General features: G+C 40.9%; 5 protein-coding genes across 5 annotated transcripts; 4 read left to right on the top strand and 1 right to left on the bottom strand.

Moving 5' to 3' along the window:
* The first annotated feature begins 2,972 nt into the window (after positions 1 to 2,972).
* BATDEDRAFT_17756 (uncharacterized protein) lies at positions 2,973 to 4,746 on the top strand. The gene is made up of 2 exons (XM_006681556.1): positions 2,973 to 4,459; positions 4,525 to 4,746. Exons 1-2 carry the CDS (start codon positions 3,063 to 3,065, stop codon positions 4,625 to 4,627), a joined length of 1,500 nt encoding a protein of 499 aa, XP_006681619.1. The 5' UTR covers positions 2,973 to 3,062; the 3' UTR covers positions 4,628 to 4,746.
* Positions 4,747 to 4,926: 180 nt separating this feature from the next.
* On the top strand, positions 4,927 to 7,287 carry BATDEDRAFT_13787 (SNARE-binding exocyst subunit SEC6; the record flags this gene model as incomplete). Its single annotated transcript, XM_006681530.1, has 2 exons — positions 4,927 to 5,244; positions 5,371 to 7,287. 2 exons carry the CDS (start codon positions 4,927 to 4,929, stop codon positions 7,285 to 7,287), a joined length of 2,235 nt encoding a protein of 744 aa, XP_006681593.1.
* Positions 7,288 to 8,012: 725 nt separating this feature from the next.
* BATDEDRAFT_91467 (uncharacterized protein) lies at positions 8,013 to 9,763 on the top strand (the record flags this gene model as incomplete). The annotated part of the gene is made up of 5 exons (XM_006681786.1): positions 8,013 to 8,828; positions 8,941 to 9,103; positions 9,201 to 9,338; positions 9,433 to 9,518; positions 9,584 to 9,763. 5 exons carry the CDS (start codon positions 8,013 to 8,015, stop codon positions 9,761 to 9,763), a joined length of 1,383 nt encoding a protein of 460 aa, XP_006681849.1.
* A 374-nt stretch (positions 9,764 to 10,137) lies between these two features.
* BATDEDRAFT_27543 (uncharacterized protein) lies at positions 10,138 to 12,214 on the bottom strand (the record flags this gene model as incomplete). The annotated part of the gene is made up of 6 exons (XM_006681635.1): positions 10,138 to 10,194; positions 10,303 to 10,349; positions 10,420 to 10,620; positions 10,697 to 10,952; positions 11,018 to 11,099; positions 11,538 to 12,214. The coding sequence occupies 6 exons, from the start codon at positions 12,212 to 12,214 to the stop codon at positions 10,138 to 10,140; spliced, it is 1,320 nt and encodes a 439-aa protein (XP_006681698.1).
* Positions 12,215 to 13,481: 1,267 nt separating this feature from the next.
* BATDEDRAFT_27542 (uncharacterized protein) lies at positions 13,482 to 17,313 on the top strand (the record flags this gene model as incomplete). Its single annotated transcript, XM_006681634.1, has 3 exons — positions 13,482 to 13,544; positions 13,619 to 17,141; positions 17,240 to 17,313. The coding sequence occupies 3 exons, from the start codon at positions 13,482 to 13,484 to the stop codon at positions 17,311 to 17,313; spliced, it is 3,660 nt and encodes a 1,219-aa protein (XP_006681697.1).
* Positions 17,314 to 17,345: the final 32 nt, after the last annotated feature.

Genomic DNA, 17,345 nt, shown 5'->3' with positions numbered 1-17,345 from the left:
TGATGATGGCATGATATATTTTTGATATGGTTCAAAATGCAGCCACAAATGCAGCTCATGATACTGGGTTTGTATTCCCTGAAGATTCTGTCGATATTTTTGTTGATTTGCGCTCTCACAACAATCGGCGTCACGGCGGCATTGGCTCTGGTGGACGTAGTATTTTCGAAGCTGATCTTGGTAATGGTGGTCTTTTGCGTATGGACAATGGAATTATTGTTGCACATCCAGATGATCTCGATTTGCTGGCTCCGATGGGCCGTGGATCTGCCATACAGCGCGGCACTCCAGATAATATGACCCATCCACTTTTGGTCAATACTGCTTCTGCTGGCGTATCTGGCATAGATATGGGGATTCCACATGGCATAAGTGGACACGGTCATCGTGATCCTCGTGATCCACAAGCCATGTATGATGGGTTCAATGGCAATCCTCTTCATTTCCTTCAACACATGCTGCATAATGGCATGTCGGGAATGGGAGGTGCTGGCATGCGTCGTAACGTCGAGGCTGCAATTGCTGGCGCCGGTGATTCACTCCAAGAACTCACTAATCTTCGACGGGCATTTGAAGCTTTTGAACAAGGAATGGGTGGTAGTTTAGCTGGAGGCATGGTTGGCGTTCAGGCTGATGCCTCTGGCGTTTCTGGTGCTGTTGGCACTTCTAGATCCATCACCACTGCAGCTGATACAAAAAGCACTGCAAATACTACAAAGATCTCTAAAGACGAAACAGCCTTTCCTACAATGGTTGAACGACTGGCGTTTGTGCATAATCACACCATTGCATTAACAAACAGCAGATGGAAGCAAGAGGTGCGCACTATTTACGGACCTCAATGTGTTGACAAGGCGCTGCGGTGCTCTAATTCTATTTTAAACATGTTGGTTCCAGACGCTTTAGAAGTCGAACGTATTGCTAAAGAAAAGGCCGAGACTGAGCGAATTGAGCGTGCCAAGATTGAAGAAGCTAAACGAGCCGAAGATGAAGCAAAGAAGGCTAAGGAGGAAGCTGAAAAGATTGCAGCTGAAAAGGAGGCTGAAGCTGCGCGTGTTGCAGCTGAAGCGGCTGTTGGTTTGGCTGAATCGGCAGCTTCCAGTCAGGAAACTGTTTCCGACATGGCTGTGGATGGAGCTATCGAGTCTAGTGAAATACCTACGTCATCAGCCGATGCTCTACCTGAAGTTTCAAATGCCGTGGCAACTGAACCAGAGCGCATCATCATCACTATCCATGGCAATCCTGTGGATATTACTGGTACAGGGATCGATATTACTTTCCTTGAAGCACTTCCCGACGATCTGCGACAAGAAGTCATCAATGAGCATCTTGAAGAACAGCGTCGAACACTTCAGCCTACAAGCATTCCTACTGATCTCAATTCTGAATTTCTGGAGGCGCTACCATTTGAGATTCGCGAAGAGTTGCTTAGACATGAGCGACTTGAAGCTGATCGTCGTCAACGCGAAGCTCAGCAACTTTCCGAACTTACCGCTTCCAGTACTGCAGCACATGAACCTACTCTGCCTGCTGCTGCCGATACAATTACACTGCTGGAAGCACTAGAGCCTGATTTACGTACTGCGTTTCCTCGTCGAAGACTGCCGGTTTTGCGGAATAGTGCAGCTCCAACTGCAGCCATTACTGTTCCCTCCAACAAGTCATCACAACGAGAAAGTGTTCAGCTCGTGGACAAGTCTGGTGTTGTTAATTTACTTCGACTTATTTTTGTTCCCGAGGCAGTTGGACGTCAAGGCCTGACCAATGTCTTTATTAATCTCAACGAAAATAGCAAGACGCGTGCTGAGATCCTTACACTTTTGCTGGGAGTCCTGGCTGATTCTAGTGCCGAGGTGGCTGTTGTAGATCGTGGACTGTCGCAACTATCTATAAAAAGTAAAGGAAAGTTGCCTCAGGCTTCCCAGTCTGTCGACCGTCAATCCAGCCGCAAATCTACAAGTAGCTCGATTATCAGTGCAGCTGTACGCGGGACACATTCTATTCCCAACTTGGTTGCGCAGCGCTCACTCGAAACTTTGCTACATCTAATTAGCTCAAATCCGGATGTTGTCAGATTCTTTTTAACTGAAAATGATACTCTGGATGCCCATATTTCTCGTTCGTTTAGGACACCTAGCAAAAAGGGTAAAGGCAAAGAAAAGGAAAGACACCCCACTCCACAATTCCGATACCCCGTTGTTGTTCTTATGAGTTTACTTGAGCGACCTTCATTTTTAGAGAATCCTAGTGTTATGGAACAGCTCATGCAAGTCTTGACTAGTATTTTGAGGTTATTGCCCGTGATATATAAAAAGAATCTTTTGTTAAAGCAAACCGAGATTACCGATGCTGTTCTTGCTGCTGCCGCCGCCAACAAAATTGCAAGCGAAAGCGATGCTGCTGCCACAACTACAGCACCCCTATCGACTGCCACCACAGTTGATCCGTCGCCGTCAAAACCGGCTGGACCTGAAGCTACTAGTTCTACTGACAAGTCTGCAACCACTTCGACTGAGGTTGTACTTAAAACCCCTCAGATTCCTGACCATTATGTTCGTAGTGTCACGAACGTTCTCAAGGATGGCGTTTGTTCTAGCAAAACATTCCATTTTTCTCTGTTGGTTATTCAGTACCTCACATCCATTCCGGAAAACTACAGTATTATTTCCAAGGAGCTTGTGAGTCTTTCTCAGCAACTCAGTGATTCTATTATCCCTGATCTCATTGAGTTGGCTAAAGCAGCCAAGGCAGCACAGTCATCTACAGATATCTTTACCACGAGCTTATCTCATTTTTCATCGCCGATTGCTCATCAGTCCAAGTTGTTGCGGTTGCTGAAAACTATTGATTTCATGTGTTCTAAAGCTCCTACGCCGGCTTCCCCCGTAGCAACTGCAACCACATCTAATGATGCAGCTGCGGTAAAGACTGCTACTGATGCGCCTGCCACCAAGCCTACCTATCTTACTTTAGCTGAGGTGTGCGAGCAATTTAACTTTGTTTCGCTGTGGAGCGAACTTTCACAGTGCCTTTACTGGATTGAACAAAAGTCTGATTTGATGCATGTTGCAACTGTGCTCCTTCCCCTTATCGAGTCATTCATGGTTGTTTCTCGGCCTGTAGTAATGGCGAAAAAGCCTACTCCGACTACTGGATCTAATCTGGTCACATCTTCATCTGCTGGTTCGTTGCTTTTAAATTTGCACACACAATCATCTACAGGTGCACTTCCTGCCGGAGGTCGTTTGTCTGTTCGTCAGCAGTCTGATGTTGCTCTAATCGATCGCGAGTCGTTCTCAGTATTTACCGAAAGCCACAAAAAAATTCTCAACACTATGGTCCGTAATAATCCATCCCTCATGAATGGGTCTTTTTCACTGCTTGTGCATAACCCCAAGGTTCTTGAATTTGATAATAAGCGTACCTTTTTCACTCAGCAGCTTCACAAAAAAACCAATACTCATCGTGATCATTATGGCTCCTTGCCCATCAATGTGCGCCGACAATATGTGTTTGAGGATTCATTCCATCAGCTTTCTGGCCGATCTGGCGATGAACTCAAATATAGTAAACTGGCGGTGCGATTCCATGAAGAAGAAGGTATTGATGCTGGCGGCGTTGCTCGTGAGTGGTTCTCTGTGCTTGCCAGGCAAATGTTTAATCCTGACTATGCTCTTTTCCGTCCTTCTGCTGCCGACAAGGTCACCTATCAACCCAACCGCGCATCCGGTGTCAACCCAGATCATTTGCATTACTTTAAATTTGTTGGCTGTATCATTGGCAAAGCTATTTATGATGGCCGTTTGCTGGATGCTTACTTCACTAGATCCTTTTACAAGTGCATTCTTGGTATACAGGTGGATTACAAGGATATGGAGGCGATTGATCCTGGATTCCACAAATCACTAGAGTGGATTTTGCAAAACGACATTGAGGATGTGTTGGATTTAACGTTTAGTACCGAGGTGGATGATTTTGGACGCCAGCGGATCATTGATCTTAAACCGAATGGCCGCAACATTACTGTAACAGATGAAAACAAGGTCGAGTATGTCAAGCTCATTACTGAGCAGCGATTAGTTGTAGCCATCAAGGACCAGATCCATGCCTTTTTAGCCGGGTTTAACCAAGTTATTCCAGCAGATCTAGTTCGTATTTTCAACGAGCAGGAGCTTGAGTTGTTGATTTCTGGTATGCCAGACATTGACATTGATGACTGGAAAAACAATACCGAATATCAAAACTACACAGCATCGTCTCCACAAGTGCAATGGTTTTGGCGAGCAGTGCGTAGTTTTTCACAAGAAGAGAGAGCAAAGCTGATTCAGTTTGCAACTGGAACAAGTAAAGTACCACTCGAAGGGTTCAAAGCTTTAGAGGGATCTACCGGTGTGCAAAAGTTCCAAATTCATAAAGAATTCTCTGATGTTTCTCGCTTGCCAAGTGCCCACACATGGTAATTATATATATATTTGACTGTTTGAATGCAGCTCTTACTGACATTTTTGATTATTATTATAGTTTCAATCAAATCGATTTACCGCAGTATGACTCTTATGAACAACTTCGGTCAATGTTACTGACAGCGATTTCGGAGTGTGGAACTGGATTTGGGTTTGCTTAATTTGATATCAAGGCTACTTTATTACTACTTCATTTTCCATAACTCTTTACTTGCTCTGAAAGAGCAGAACAACTATTCTTGCTTTTTTCAAACCAATAAAGCCTTTTCGTATTCTATTTTAATTGAGATTGTTGTTTTTTAAATTGTATTTTGAAGGTTAAACTCGATGCACTTGTTTGATGTTCACCTTGGACGCGACTATTTGTTCAGATGCACTTGGAAATCTTGCCTGATAGTATTCAAACTTGGATATAGACCAACTACAAACAAACATGTCATCTCCGACCATTGCAGCGGCCATGGATATCACCAGTGTCGACTTTGTAGCAGATGCTCACGAGTCGGCAGTTCTTCGTTTGGTAGATATGCTCCGCCATCCAGATGACTTGACCAACAAACTCTCCCTTGCACGTAAAAAAGTAGCCATGGAGCGAGCATCTGTTGAGGCCCAGTTGAAAACTGTCATGGAAGGCCAGCTTGATGGTACACAAAAGGGCATTGACGCTCTGCAAACTTGTCGGGTCGAGACGGCTGCCATGAAAGAGTCTTTGGCTAGAATGGATGCTTTATGCGGTGGACCCACAAATAACATCAAGAATTATTCACACATTAAACGGGTATGTGTTGTCATCTTTCCAGTCACTCAAATCAAATATAAAATGCATACCTACACAATCCGACTCGAATATAAATATCCCATCCATTCCTCTCAATACTCAACTCCATGTCTACATTACATCTAGATATCGCGAACCCATCAAAACTTTGTCACGACAAAAGCCATGATTGAGCAGTTTCAAAAAATCAATAACCAGCTTGCTCGTATTCAAAAGCTGTTGGATGAAGATTCGGTCAAAACAATTGGCACTGCAGAAAGTCTTTTGTTTGTGCACTACCATCTCCAGCAGTTGTCAACATTCCGCGACGTTACTCTCGTTAAAGCCCGGGGGTGTTCATCCGACGTGATCAATACTCTTAATGCCATGTTTAAAAAAATTGATCAGATTGAGTACAAGTTTGATTTGTATGTGTGGAATTTGGCAAAGGTGACCATTGAACTGGTGAAATCTGGCCATGTGTCAGCTGTGGTGCGACTAGTCAAAATCATCGAGGCTGAAGAACGTGCAGATGAATGTGTAGTGATTGTTGGAGATGATGGTTTAGATCATTTACATGAAAGTCGATCAAAGACGATCAAAGGATACCGTATCAGGTATTTCGATGTATTGCGCGAAAGTATCCAAGAGGAAATGGCAATCCTGTACCAAGCAAATCAAATGAATACTGCAGAACTCCTCAAGGCAGCCGAAAGTGTGGTGGATACATTGATTATTGTCCATGATGATGTCGTTCCACTTTTTCCCAAGCGATACAACATTTTCCACTTTTTTGTTCTCGAGTACCATCGCAATATATACGAGATGGTTAAAAAGATAAGCGAGGGAAACATGGATCCATCTACCATTCTTATGCTAATCAAATGGGTGCGCGATTACTACAACAGCATGAGTGCACGATTGGATGTCAGTGAGGATTTACTGGAACCCAAATTGCTCGATGGACGAGAAGAAGAACTCATGAGCAGTTATATCACACTAGTGCGCTCTAAACTGTCTGAATGGCTTTCAAATATTCTTCATTCAGAAACCATTGATTTTCTTGAACGTCGTAACCCACCAGAAATGGATGGAACTGGACAGTATCTACTTACAGGAAGTGTTATTATTTTCCAAATGTTTAACCAGCAATTGGATGTGGTTGCTACATCATCAAAAGGACAACTTTTGCATGATGTCGTTATGGAGTGCTGCAATACTCTGGACGAGTTTCAAACCGCATGGCTCAAGATTTTTGATCAAGAGTATGCAAAGTTTGTTGCCAAATCCAACGATCTTGCCGAAGGATTAGTCGAATATGTTATGGCGTTAGCAAACGATTCGCTTCGCAGCAACGAGTTTTCCGAAACAATCAGTCTAAGACTTGAAGGTATGGCCGATGAAACTGTCCGTCAAGCCATTACAACCCGGATCCGGACTACCATGGATGGGTTTATGAAAATCACGAAAAAATGCCAATTGGTTCTTGTCGACATCATCATGAGTGATATTCTCCCTGCGCTCAATTTTCTTCACTGCCCACAATGGTACGAGCAAGATATTATGAGACTGATTGTTGGCACATTTGATGACTATGGGGACGATTTTCAGCGACATCTTTCGGATTACGTGTATGGCAAAGTTGGAACTGAACTTCTCGACAGGTTTCTCTTGTCTTATGTCGAGTCCTTTAAAAACAAAAATGCCAAATTCAAGATGCCACATGCACCCGATCGTATGCGTTCTGATTTAGAACTTGTCACGGCGTATTTCGTAAAAACCAAAAATGCCAAACGAGCCAAAGCTAGTTTTGAAGTCATTGAAAAGATTATTGCATTGATTGATTCAAATCCACGTATGGTGTTTTTGGATTTTTATGCATTGTGGAAAGCGTATCCTGATGTTCCCTTGGAATATATTGAAAAGTTATTAACAAAACGAGACGATCTGGAAAAGAATGTGTTGAGAGAGATTATGGAAAGCTGTCGAACTAAAGCGAACGAGGAAAGAGCAGCAGGAGAATGCGTCAAGACAACATTATTTTCCAAGATTTCCATGAAATAAATCTTTAAATCATGTTGGATTACATACGATATGATAGCAAACTCGATTATTGGAATTGAATTTTGCCCATTTAAATCGAGTTGGAAGTCGACTTTGAAGTATATTTTCTTTCTTACATTGAAATTCAACATGTTTAGAGTGAGAACAGCAGCAGTTTCGGGAGTTGTCTGGACATGAACAGTAGTTTGGCTAACTGTTTTATGTTTATTTTATAGGGAAAACTATCCCAGCAGTCGCATACACCAGAGCAGAATAGTACGGAACAGTTGACGTCTGGACAAACTTTTAATCCTCGGACATCTGCAATTGATGTGTCTAGAGATGTGAATGACCACCGCACTCATAGTCTACATACTTACAGTCATGGTGGACAGCCGTCTTTGCAATCGCAAGTAGGATTCAAAAAGTTCAAACCGGCTGTTATTGTCAAGTCACCTTTCACTCCCATCAGTTACAGTAGCAATCCTGTGAGTTGTCCGATTTGATTCATTGTCAAAATAGATAAGCGCTGATCTCACTATGGATTGGTACAAGACACTAACTTGTATGAGTGTTGTGAATCCATTTAGCAGCTGTTTGAACAAGGCTCATTAGTTCATTCTCCATTGAATGCAAAAGTAAATAGTTTGGCACCATCGGCTGAATATGCACCGTCGTGTACGAATGATGACCACAGCCGGACAAATAATAGTAGGATCGACACTGCAGATGCCTTACCACAGGAAATGTATGGTTTTGATGATGACTTTGATGCAGAAATGCTCAAGGCATTGGGCGATGCTGAAGAGAGTTTACCACCATTTACTCAGATACATGAAAACAGTCAACTAAAACTTGCTAATCAACAGCAACATAATCATCATACTTTAATGAGATCCAACACTACTGTTTCAACTCCTTTAATATCAGCAGATCTTTCATCTGTGCCAACACTTGTAGAAATGAGCAACTCGTTTGTACACGAGCAATCTTGTACTTTGCTTAATCAAACACAGATATCTCATAGCGTGGAAAAATTGTCCAATCCTATCATCAGTGATATTTCAACATCGCTTGTTCCACAAACTCCTACTCCAAAACCAACTAGCGGACATATTCTTGGATCAGTCACGCCCATTTCAGCAATTGATCAAACGCCTGTTAAAAGATCAATGCATTTCACCACACATACTCCCAATATACCAGTATCAACTGGTAGTATGATTGAAAAAAAAAGTATACCATCTGTTTTGACTCAGTTGCCGCATCAGCCAAAATCACTGCCTGCATCAACAGAACCATCACAATTGTTTCCATCAACTGGGTCATTTGCATTCAACAGGAAAAAATCTCCATTTGCACATACTCCATTAAAAGCAAATCAAGTTTGTGAGGTCGATAAGTCTGCTTCAGTGTCTAGTCCGTCGCCAGTAGCTTTTTTGAGAGAAGCAAACACTGCTCATAGAGTAACATCTGGCTATAATTCTATTCGATCGAGTCCTCTTATAAATTCTCGAAGCGTAAAGCGGAAATCTACAATTCCAGGTCCTGCAGGTGCATTGGTAAAGTATATATTCATTACCGCTACATTTGGTCATCAATGCTTCAAACAGCACAATGTCACATCAAGGTCAGTTGGTTAATAATTTAAATTGGGTTGAATTTTGGAGATAGATGGATATGTTGGAGCAACAGCATGTGCCTGAAAATAGTCAAAGTACACCATCGCAACGTCAAGAAAAGCGGGCACGGACGCGGGCAGAATGCAGTGCTCATGATCAAGATTTTATATCCACAGCATGGATGAACATGCGACAAGTGTTTCCTGAATACGATTGTATGTATTATTCTGCATGGGTTTGTCTTGTATTGGTGACCATCTTGAAAGTATGGCTGGTTGATTTTATTTTGTAATGGCTTGAATGGATTATTAGCCAAACTTCATGGTATTGCAGCTGCATTGTCGGGAAAACATGCAAGCGAAGATAGTAAAATCAATCAACTTGTTGTTTTGATTCGAGAAGTAGACAAAAGTGATTTAGATGCAGGTGCACTGTTTAAAGATCCATCCGGTAAGACCATAACGTGACTCGAAATTGTCTTGCTTATCATTCATCGAGTGCATTGATTACAAACCATTCATTAACACTTTGGGTGATGCTTTAGGTGAGATTAGGGGAACAATCCACAGAGATGTATTTGAAACATTTCCTGACGCTTTGGTCCCAGGAGCAGTATTAGAATTAAATTCGGTAAGATCATGAGCATTTTGCTTTAAAGTTTTCTATTTTCGATACTCATCTCATTTATGTTGTAGGTATCGATATTTAAGCCTACACGTAGATCCAGGTACCTCAATGTCACAATAGCGAATATTGGCAGTGTGTTTACATTAATGGGAGATCCTCCACGGCTATGGAAAGACTCACTGCCTGCTTCATCTGTGCATATCAGTACCATATCCAACTCGCATACTACATCATCGCTTCAGAGATAACCTCATTGTTTCAAGTGAGAAGCTGATGCATACATAGTGTTTTGTATGATGCTCTTGTGAGTATTTATGTCTTATAGGGTTTAGCCCTACACTTGGCAACAATAGAAACAGAGCGTTAATCATTTACTTTTCTCTTGTATTCCTGTAAAGATTTTCACTTTAATTGTATGTGAAAATACAAGTCTCAGTAAAGTGATGTAGGATTTTGATATCTTGTTGGTCATGTAAACAATAGTGGTGTTTGAAACAAAAGTTGTATACATATTGAGTGAGTGATAGTATAGGTATGAAGGTTTCATTATTTGATGGATTAAAAGGTCAAGAAATGCGTAAAGTATAGGTCAATGCTTAAAAATGATATTTCTTCAAGTAGATTACTTTCTAGATGTCGATGCCGTCACTTTGCGATGATCTCTGCGACTTAAATGCTGCTGGAATATAAAATATCAAATAAACATATACATTGATCAGACATGAAGGCATCAACGGATAGAATCAGCAACGTCTAATCTCAGTGCAATGCTAGTCAGTAGACTTACTGAAAGTTCTTGTGATGAATACAATTCTATGATTTCTTCCATTACCGCTAAACAGTGTTCAAAAATAGTATTGAGTATAACCAATCAGCCTTGTAAAACCAATGCCAATGTATGTACCTTCAACTTTTGAATGATCGCATTTACACAATTCCCAAAATTTTTGTTCTGATACTCCTTCACCATCTGGATCGTCTAATATGCGGATGGCAAACAATAGTGAGCCTGCAGCAATACAACTTGGAGTAGATCTAACACATAGCGTGGTTCGTAAAATGTCATTGACAATACTCCATGCAATTTGCCTTAATTGTTTTGTAACTAGATTTAACATCGAATCCAAAGATTAATTTTCAAGATATAGAACACAGTGGATGACAAGTATAGGGAAATTTACCATTTAGTTCAGTTCCCATACGCATAAGTATATCGTAAGGAGTATCTACATTTAGATCAAAGCACAACGAGGTCAAAACTATCTCTTCGTGATACAGAATGGTTTCCTGCCATCGTCGAAACTCTTTTGATCCATCAATAATAGGGAGAGAATCGTCTTTATGAGACTTTCGAGCGCATGCTATTATAAGATCTTTGAATCGCTTTGGGGTTTCATGAATTTTGCATGCAAGAAACAGACATGCAGCACCCACATCCTAATTCACATGTTTAAAAGGCATGTTAGCAGCGGCTAGACTATTTTATTGCACTAGCAACTTACATGAAAGTCAAAGTCCTTTAAAGAGTTTCTTAAATAGAATCTATGCAACAAGACACATGCGATTCCGATAGAAGTTTGAGTGCTAAATGTAAACCCATGCACAAGGAAATAAAAGTATGTTTAGTTGATCAACCATGGATATCATTGCAGTTGTATTCAGGTAAAATGAAATACTAATAAAGATGCAAAGTACATAATAAGCAGCCAATCTCATGAAATGATGGATAACATCAGGATAGTTGAACCCAATATCTGAGTTACAATGGATGAATCTGGTATCAAATTTACAGATCGTAGTGTATGACTAGCAAAAAGAAGAATGATTCCAGTTCAAAACTATAGTTTGTTGCATCATATGATGGTTGCAGTTGTTGAAGCAATAAAGCATGTACTGAACAAGCAGTGTAGTAGAAAAAACGAGTATTCAACCATTGCATATTCCGAGAGACTGCAAGATAAATACAAGCGATCCATTGGCATGAATATGGCCGTAAAACACATTGAATACATGCAAACTCACACATTAATGGCCATCCCAACTGTAGCCATGAACATGCAACCCTTCATTCTACAGCTGGTTTCTTTGACAAAAGTGAATCCAGCATTTATAGATGGACTGTTTTGCATATCTGCCAAGGATACCAGCCAGTTGTTTTGATGGAGTGGAGTGGATGGTCTCTGTACATGAGTTGGAGTACGACGAGGAGTATGTTCCCTATGACTAGAGTAGCTTCTACTAGTATGATTGAAGTTGTTGGATCTGGACTCTCCTGTGCCAGAATAAGAGTTACTGTTGTTCCTGCTATATCCATCTCTGCTGATTTTGTTTCCATAAGAACCGTCGTAGTGACTGCTACTGGACATATTGGAAGTGGTATTATTAGTCTTGTGGGGAGGAGAGGCTAGTTTCTGATGACCAGCTATTCGAATGGGACCTCCACCTGTATGAGCTGGAGTAGTGCTGTTGCTGGTACTGTGATTGCTAAGACTGCTGTAGCTGTGAGTAGAAGCCTCTCTGCGAGTTGCTGATGCAGTATAACCATTGCTGCTATTAGGCCTGTTGGCTTGAGAGGACTGTCGATGTCTAGCAGAGCTATAACCTTTAAGACGGGAGGCAGAACCATACGAGACTTTATCTAAAGGATCACTTGAGACACTAGCACTGGAGGGGAGTCTACTCCCATTCCTATCATGCATGTCTGCAGTAGTAGTATTCATGTGTCTGCTGTCAGATCTTACAATAGTTTAGTCGTCAGTAGAAATCATTCAAACTAGAAGCTTGAATTGGCTGCTGTTGGCTTTGGTTTTCTTCTGCATCTCAAATACTATTCATCAAACCCATCAAATCCTACTCATCAAATCCACCAAATCCTATTCATCAAACTCACCAAATCCTACTCATCAAACCCATCAAATCCTACTCATCAAACCCACCAAATCCTACTCACTAAACTCACCAAATCCTACTCATCAAATCCATCAAATCCTATTCTTCTTGTTTATTCTAGACTCAAATCTCATGAAAATGTCACTACCGTCAACATCTCCATATCAAGTGTTTGATATACTTGAAAGCCCAAAACACCTGATCCGTTAGATACCGAGTTAGTTTGTTTTGAATGCGATTGGGTTCTAAAAGTATTTCGGGTGGTGGCAAAAATATGATGATATTGAAGATACATGAAAAGCCTCATTCGTTGTTATCAATATGCTTTTTATTGTCTCGGTTTTATCGACATGAGTACAAGTGCAAAAGAAAGCTAAATGTCAAGATTACATGGAAATACTCCAATTTGCCACTTGTACAATACTCACTGATCCTGTTGTTGGTTAACCATTTACACTGGTTGATTAGTGAGATGGTGACCAATCTCAAAGTGGTTGAATTACCGCTTGAAGTAGCTTGTACTATTACTGAGCTTAATCGTGTTTTTATGGTTTGTTCATGCAATGGTTAAACTAAAAGAATCTCATTTCAATGGATGATGGTGATTGTACAATGTATGACTGCCAAAAAGGGCAGTCTTAGTTTAAAACTATGATTTAATTGCACATCATATGGTGGACGTTGTGTTTGGAGGGATCAAAAATGCAACAGATATTTAACCATTGTTTATTCTAACGTAGCTACTGTAAAATAAATGCAAATGCTTCAGTTTACATGAATACGATTGTAAGACAAATCCCGATTTCAAAAGTATCGACAGTTGATAAATATTTAAAATTCAAATTTGATGGATTTATCTAGTACAAAGTTTTCAACTTCAGCAGCTTTGACTCGAGAGTTGTTTAATCAACTGACAGTTACTATGCATATCTACATCTGTCGAATCGGCTACAAATAATTGATTCATGCAGTGAGTGAATCACGTGGTATTGATTTCACTCACTCTTCAGAAATTTCCAAATTGAATTAGCTTGATGTATTCAGACCATAAATACCTATACACATACTCGAGATTAAATGCAGCCACCACCTATTCCACAATCTACCTTTCGTGGTATGGTGGTTCGTATGCGTGAAGAGGTATACTATTCTACTGCTACCTGCATATTTACCAACCTTCTCACCAAGTTCGCTTTATTATATCTATCATTTAGCAAACTGGTCTGGAACGCGTTTATGAGCATCACCATCAACATCCAGTACCACCTACAACCAACAAACCTCATGCAGTACATTCCGAAAATAAAGTAAAGAATGCAGACAAAATGCCACGGTTTAAAGCACAGTCCCTTCCCATGTTGTCCAATTCTGACGCCTCTGCACACCAGATCCGCCATCCTCAACATGTGTCCCGTCAGACTGGATTTGGAATAGATGTACGTCCACCATCTGCATCTTCTAACATACATTCAAATCGAGATTCAAAACCATCTGTAGGTCACCATACCACTCTTGGTTCAGAATCACACCTGAAAAGTATAAACCGTCGTCCAGGTTCATCTTCCATAAACCATAGAGCCAAACCAAATACAAAGCCAGGCATTTCGTTGAGTGACATACCAACAAAAACTGCAGTTAATTTAGTTGAAACCGCATTGGAAATCAATGGATCCAGTTCAAAAAGTACAATTCGGTCGCGTCCTGGTTCGCAGGGCACTCGTAAACTCTCTATGGATAGCCAGAGTGAACTAGTACCACCCCACAATAAGGTCATACCTACAAGCAAAAGCGTTTCAAAATTGGACGCTGTTTTGCATTATGGTTCTGAGGATGAAAGTGATGTGAACAATAAGGATCATGATCGTCACCATATGTCCAATCGTCGTGCTTCTAACCAGTCTGGTGATGCTCAAGCAGATAAACATTTTACTAGAAGTCGTCCACAGAGTGCTAAAAAGCCTTATTATCCACCACCAGAACTACCTTTATGGAATAGCTCAACAAAATATGCTGCTGGCTCTGAAGAAAATATAGAAAAGCTGTTACCACCAACACTTGAAAGCAGTGATCTGTCCAAGCTATCTGGATCACAAAACCAACTATATCAAGGTCGTCCTCAACTTGTTGGAATGTTTAATTCTCGTAAAGGAAATTTCTCCAGCAAAACAAGTGCTATTTCCAAGAGCGTACCACTTTTAACCAACCTAGACACTCTGCAATCCATACCAGATTTGGTGAGCATCCAAGAAAAAATGAGTGGACTTGAAGACTCTATGAATGCATCCATGTCTACCATATACACTGCATCCTCTCGATTTGATCAGCGATCCGATACACAGCAAGTTGGAAGGTATCGAGCCACGCCCCTGCAGTGGGATATCTACTCTCGTCTTTGTCCATCCAAAGACGAAAAAGAGTCTCCTACCTATATCCCATTTACAGAATCACTATTTAGGATTTCCCAGGCCTATCATATTACTAACCATACATTGGTTCAGCAAGATATGGCCAAATGTATCAACAAAATATGCGCATTGTATTCAGTAGTACGCACCAAATTTTATCGTAACGAACGCATTGTAGACGCGGATATAGAGGGTATACTTGATCCACGAACATGGCAGGAGCTTCCTTTAGATGCGTTTTTTGACGTTGTTGAAGCAAGTGCACACCCACAACTCATGCGCCGAGATGTCGACAGCAACCAATGGATAGAAAGTGTTGCAGAATATGCACAGTCGTGGATGCAGCCAGTTGGAATCCGTATGCCTTTTAGCGTTTTAGCCATCAAGTATCCTCCATCATTGAAATCAAGTGACCATCCACTCAACCCACTTGGTCATACTGTGCTAGTATTTGCCGCTAGTATGGCAGTGGTAGACGAGATATCATTGACATGGATAGCTCATGAATGCATTCATCTCTATAATCAATGCTATCGTTTCTGCAAACTTGAAAAACCTCAATCTGACAAAATAGCATGCATCGATACTTACAAAACAATTGAAACTGAAGAATTTTTCGAATTTGCAAACGATTGTAAACGTGGAAAAAGCGACATGTCGTTTTGGCGTGATCAATGTATCGAAATAAAACAAGATTCAGTTGAGCGAAGTGAAAAGGATGATATCGAGGGACAACTAAAACGACTTGGTAAAGAAAAGTCTGCGCTAAGTAATTCAGTTGCAAGCTTAATTAAACGCAAGTCTGAACTTCAGACCGATTTGAAAGAACTACGATGTCAAAGAAGCGAGATCACCAAGAGTGAAAATGGGGAAGGAGTGATTTCAACTTATATGGATAGTACGGGAGGTGAAGTGATACAAATCACAAAAGAGGCAAAGGCGGCATTGATTAAAGCTGTTTTAGGCGATGATGCAGCCACAGACAATGTGATTGGATTGCTGGAAAAGCACGAAGTGCCCAAAGAAGCACAACATAAGATCAATGCAACCAAACTCACACTCGAGGGTTTTGCTGCAATCACAGAAGCAGATATCGAGCATCTCAACCTCATGTCGCGCGATAGACGTAAAATCATTGCCCTGGCAGAATTTGTTCGAAACCGTATTAAAGATTGTCTTCATGAACAAAGCAAGGTCAAGTTTGCACTTGAGCGAAAGATTGCCAAAGCAACACGCGATTTTGAAAGTGTCTCTGATGGTCTCAAATCTACCCAAAATCTGCTTGAATCAACTGATGATATGTCGATTCGACTAAATTATATTTTAAAACCACCCTACGTAGAAACAAAAATTGCACCCATTTCACTTTGTGCCTTGTATGAATCAAATTTACCTCTGCTCGAGTCGCTGGATGCATCATCAAAGTGGGGGTATGTTCCACTCACTGTTTCATCCGAAACGTTGGATAACTTACGCCGATTCAGGGTCAACTGGGCTATTTCAGTCAAGGCTCGTCAAAAACAAAGGCGCGCAGATGCCTCTGCTTCATCCGACAACGAAAGTTTACTAGAGTCTGAAAAATCTGACGATGATGATCAACCGTCTCGCGCAAACAGTCCGTTAAAATACTCTGCAGTAACCACATCAAACGAAGCAGTAGATGCCACAGTATTACCTGTTTTGGAATATCATAAGCGCTCAAAACCAAAATCGGTGGATGTAGTATGTCTTACTGCATTTTCCATACTTCTCAGACACATCTCTGGCAGTGAAAAGTATGTTTTAGGCGTATCTCAATCTTACCGTCGTCATGGTATTTTTGTCGGTCCATTGTCAGATACTGTGCCCATCAAAATAGATGTTAGTAAACAAGGTCTGACATTTGATTCCTTGTATGAATCGCTGCATAAAACTCTTCGTAATGCCAAGCGTCACGGTGTAGCCTGTACTAATATGCAAGTTGCTGAAGCGTTTCACCTATCAGAAAAGCTTGATGCAAGATTTGAGTTTATTAGCTTGCGCGAATCCAAAGAATGGATCAAGAAAGGGCTAACAGTGGCAGATATGCTTTGCTGTCGTGAGCCTTGTTTTCAAACCGATGAAATTAATACCAATCGACTCTGGTCGGACATTGAACACGATCAGTATGATGTTAAACTTGTGATTGTCGAAACTTCACATGGGCTTGAGGGTGGATTGAAGTTTATGAATAGTAGGTTTGATGAAGATACTATTCAAAAATGGATGACAAAATACATGTCCATATTAGATAGTATTGATTATGGACCTCGCAAGATTCTTGTTTCCTCACTAATTTCAAGGCAAGTTGAATGTAACAGATTGGTTTTTAAAATCAATCTTGTTGAATTTTAGCAACTCATATCTTTTAACTGGACACCGAGTTTTTAACTGACTATTGCTATTTTGTAGATTTTACCACACTATATGGCAAGGTGGAAGCACGGCAAATATCAATTCAACCGTGTCACTTTACAGCTCCTTGAGTAGCATAAACAGGCTCAATGGTATATAGACT

This window comes from Batrachochytrium dendrobatidis (assembly GCF_000203795.2).
Source record: "Batrachochytrium dendrobatidis JAM81 unplaced genomic scaffold BATDEscaffold_13, whole genome shotgun sequence".
NCBI lineage: Eukaryota > Fungi > Chytridiomycota > Chytridiomycetes > Rhizophydiales > Batrachochytrium > Batrachochytrium dendrobatidis.
The sequence above is the reverse complement of the archived record's forward strand: the minus strand, read 5'-3'. Positions and strand labels throughout refer to the sequence as shown.

Coding starts and splice junctions, on each gene's coding strand:
- BATDEDRAFT_17756 (XM_006681556.1), top strand. CDS start 3,063: ATGCATGTTGCAACTGTGCTCCTTCCCCTTATCGAGTCATTCATGGTT. Junction 4,460..4,524: donor TTGCCAAGTGCCCACACATG/GTAATTATATAT, acceptor TTATTATTATAG/TTTCAATCAAATCGATTTAC.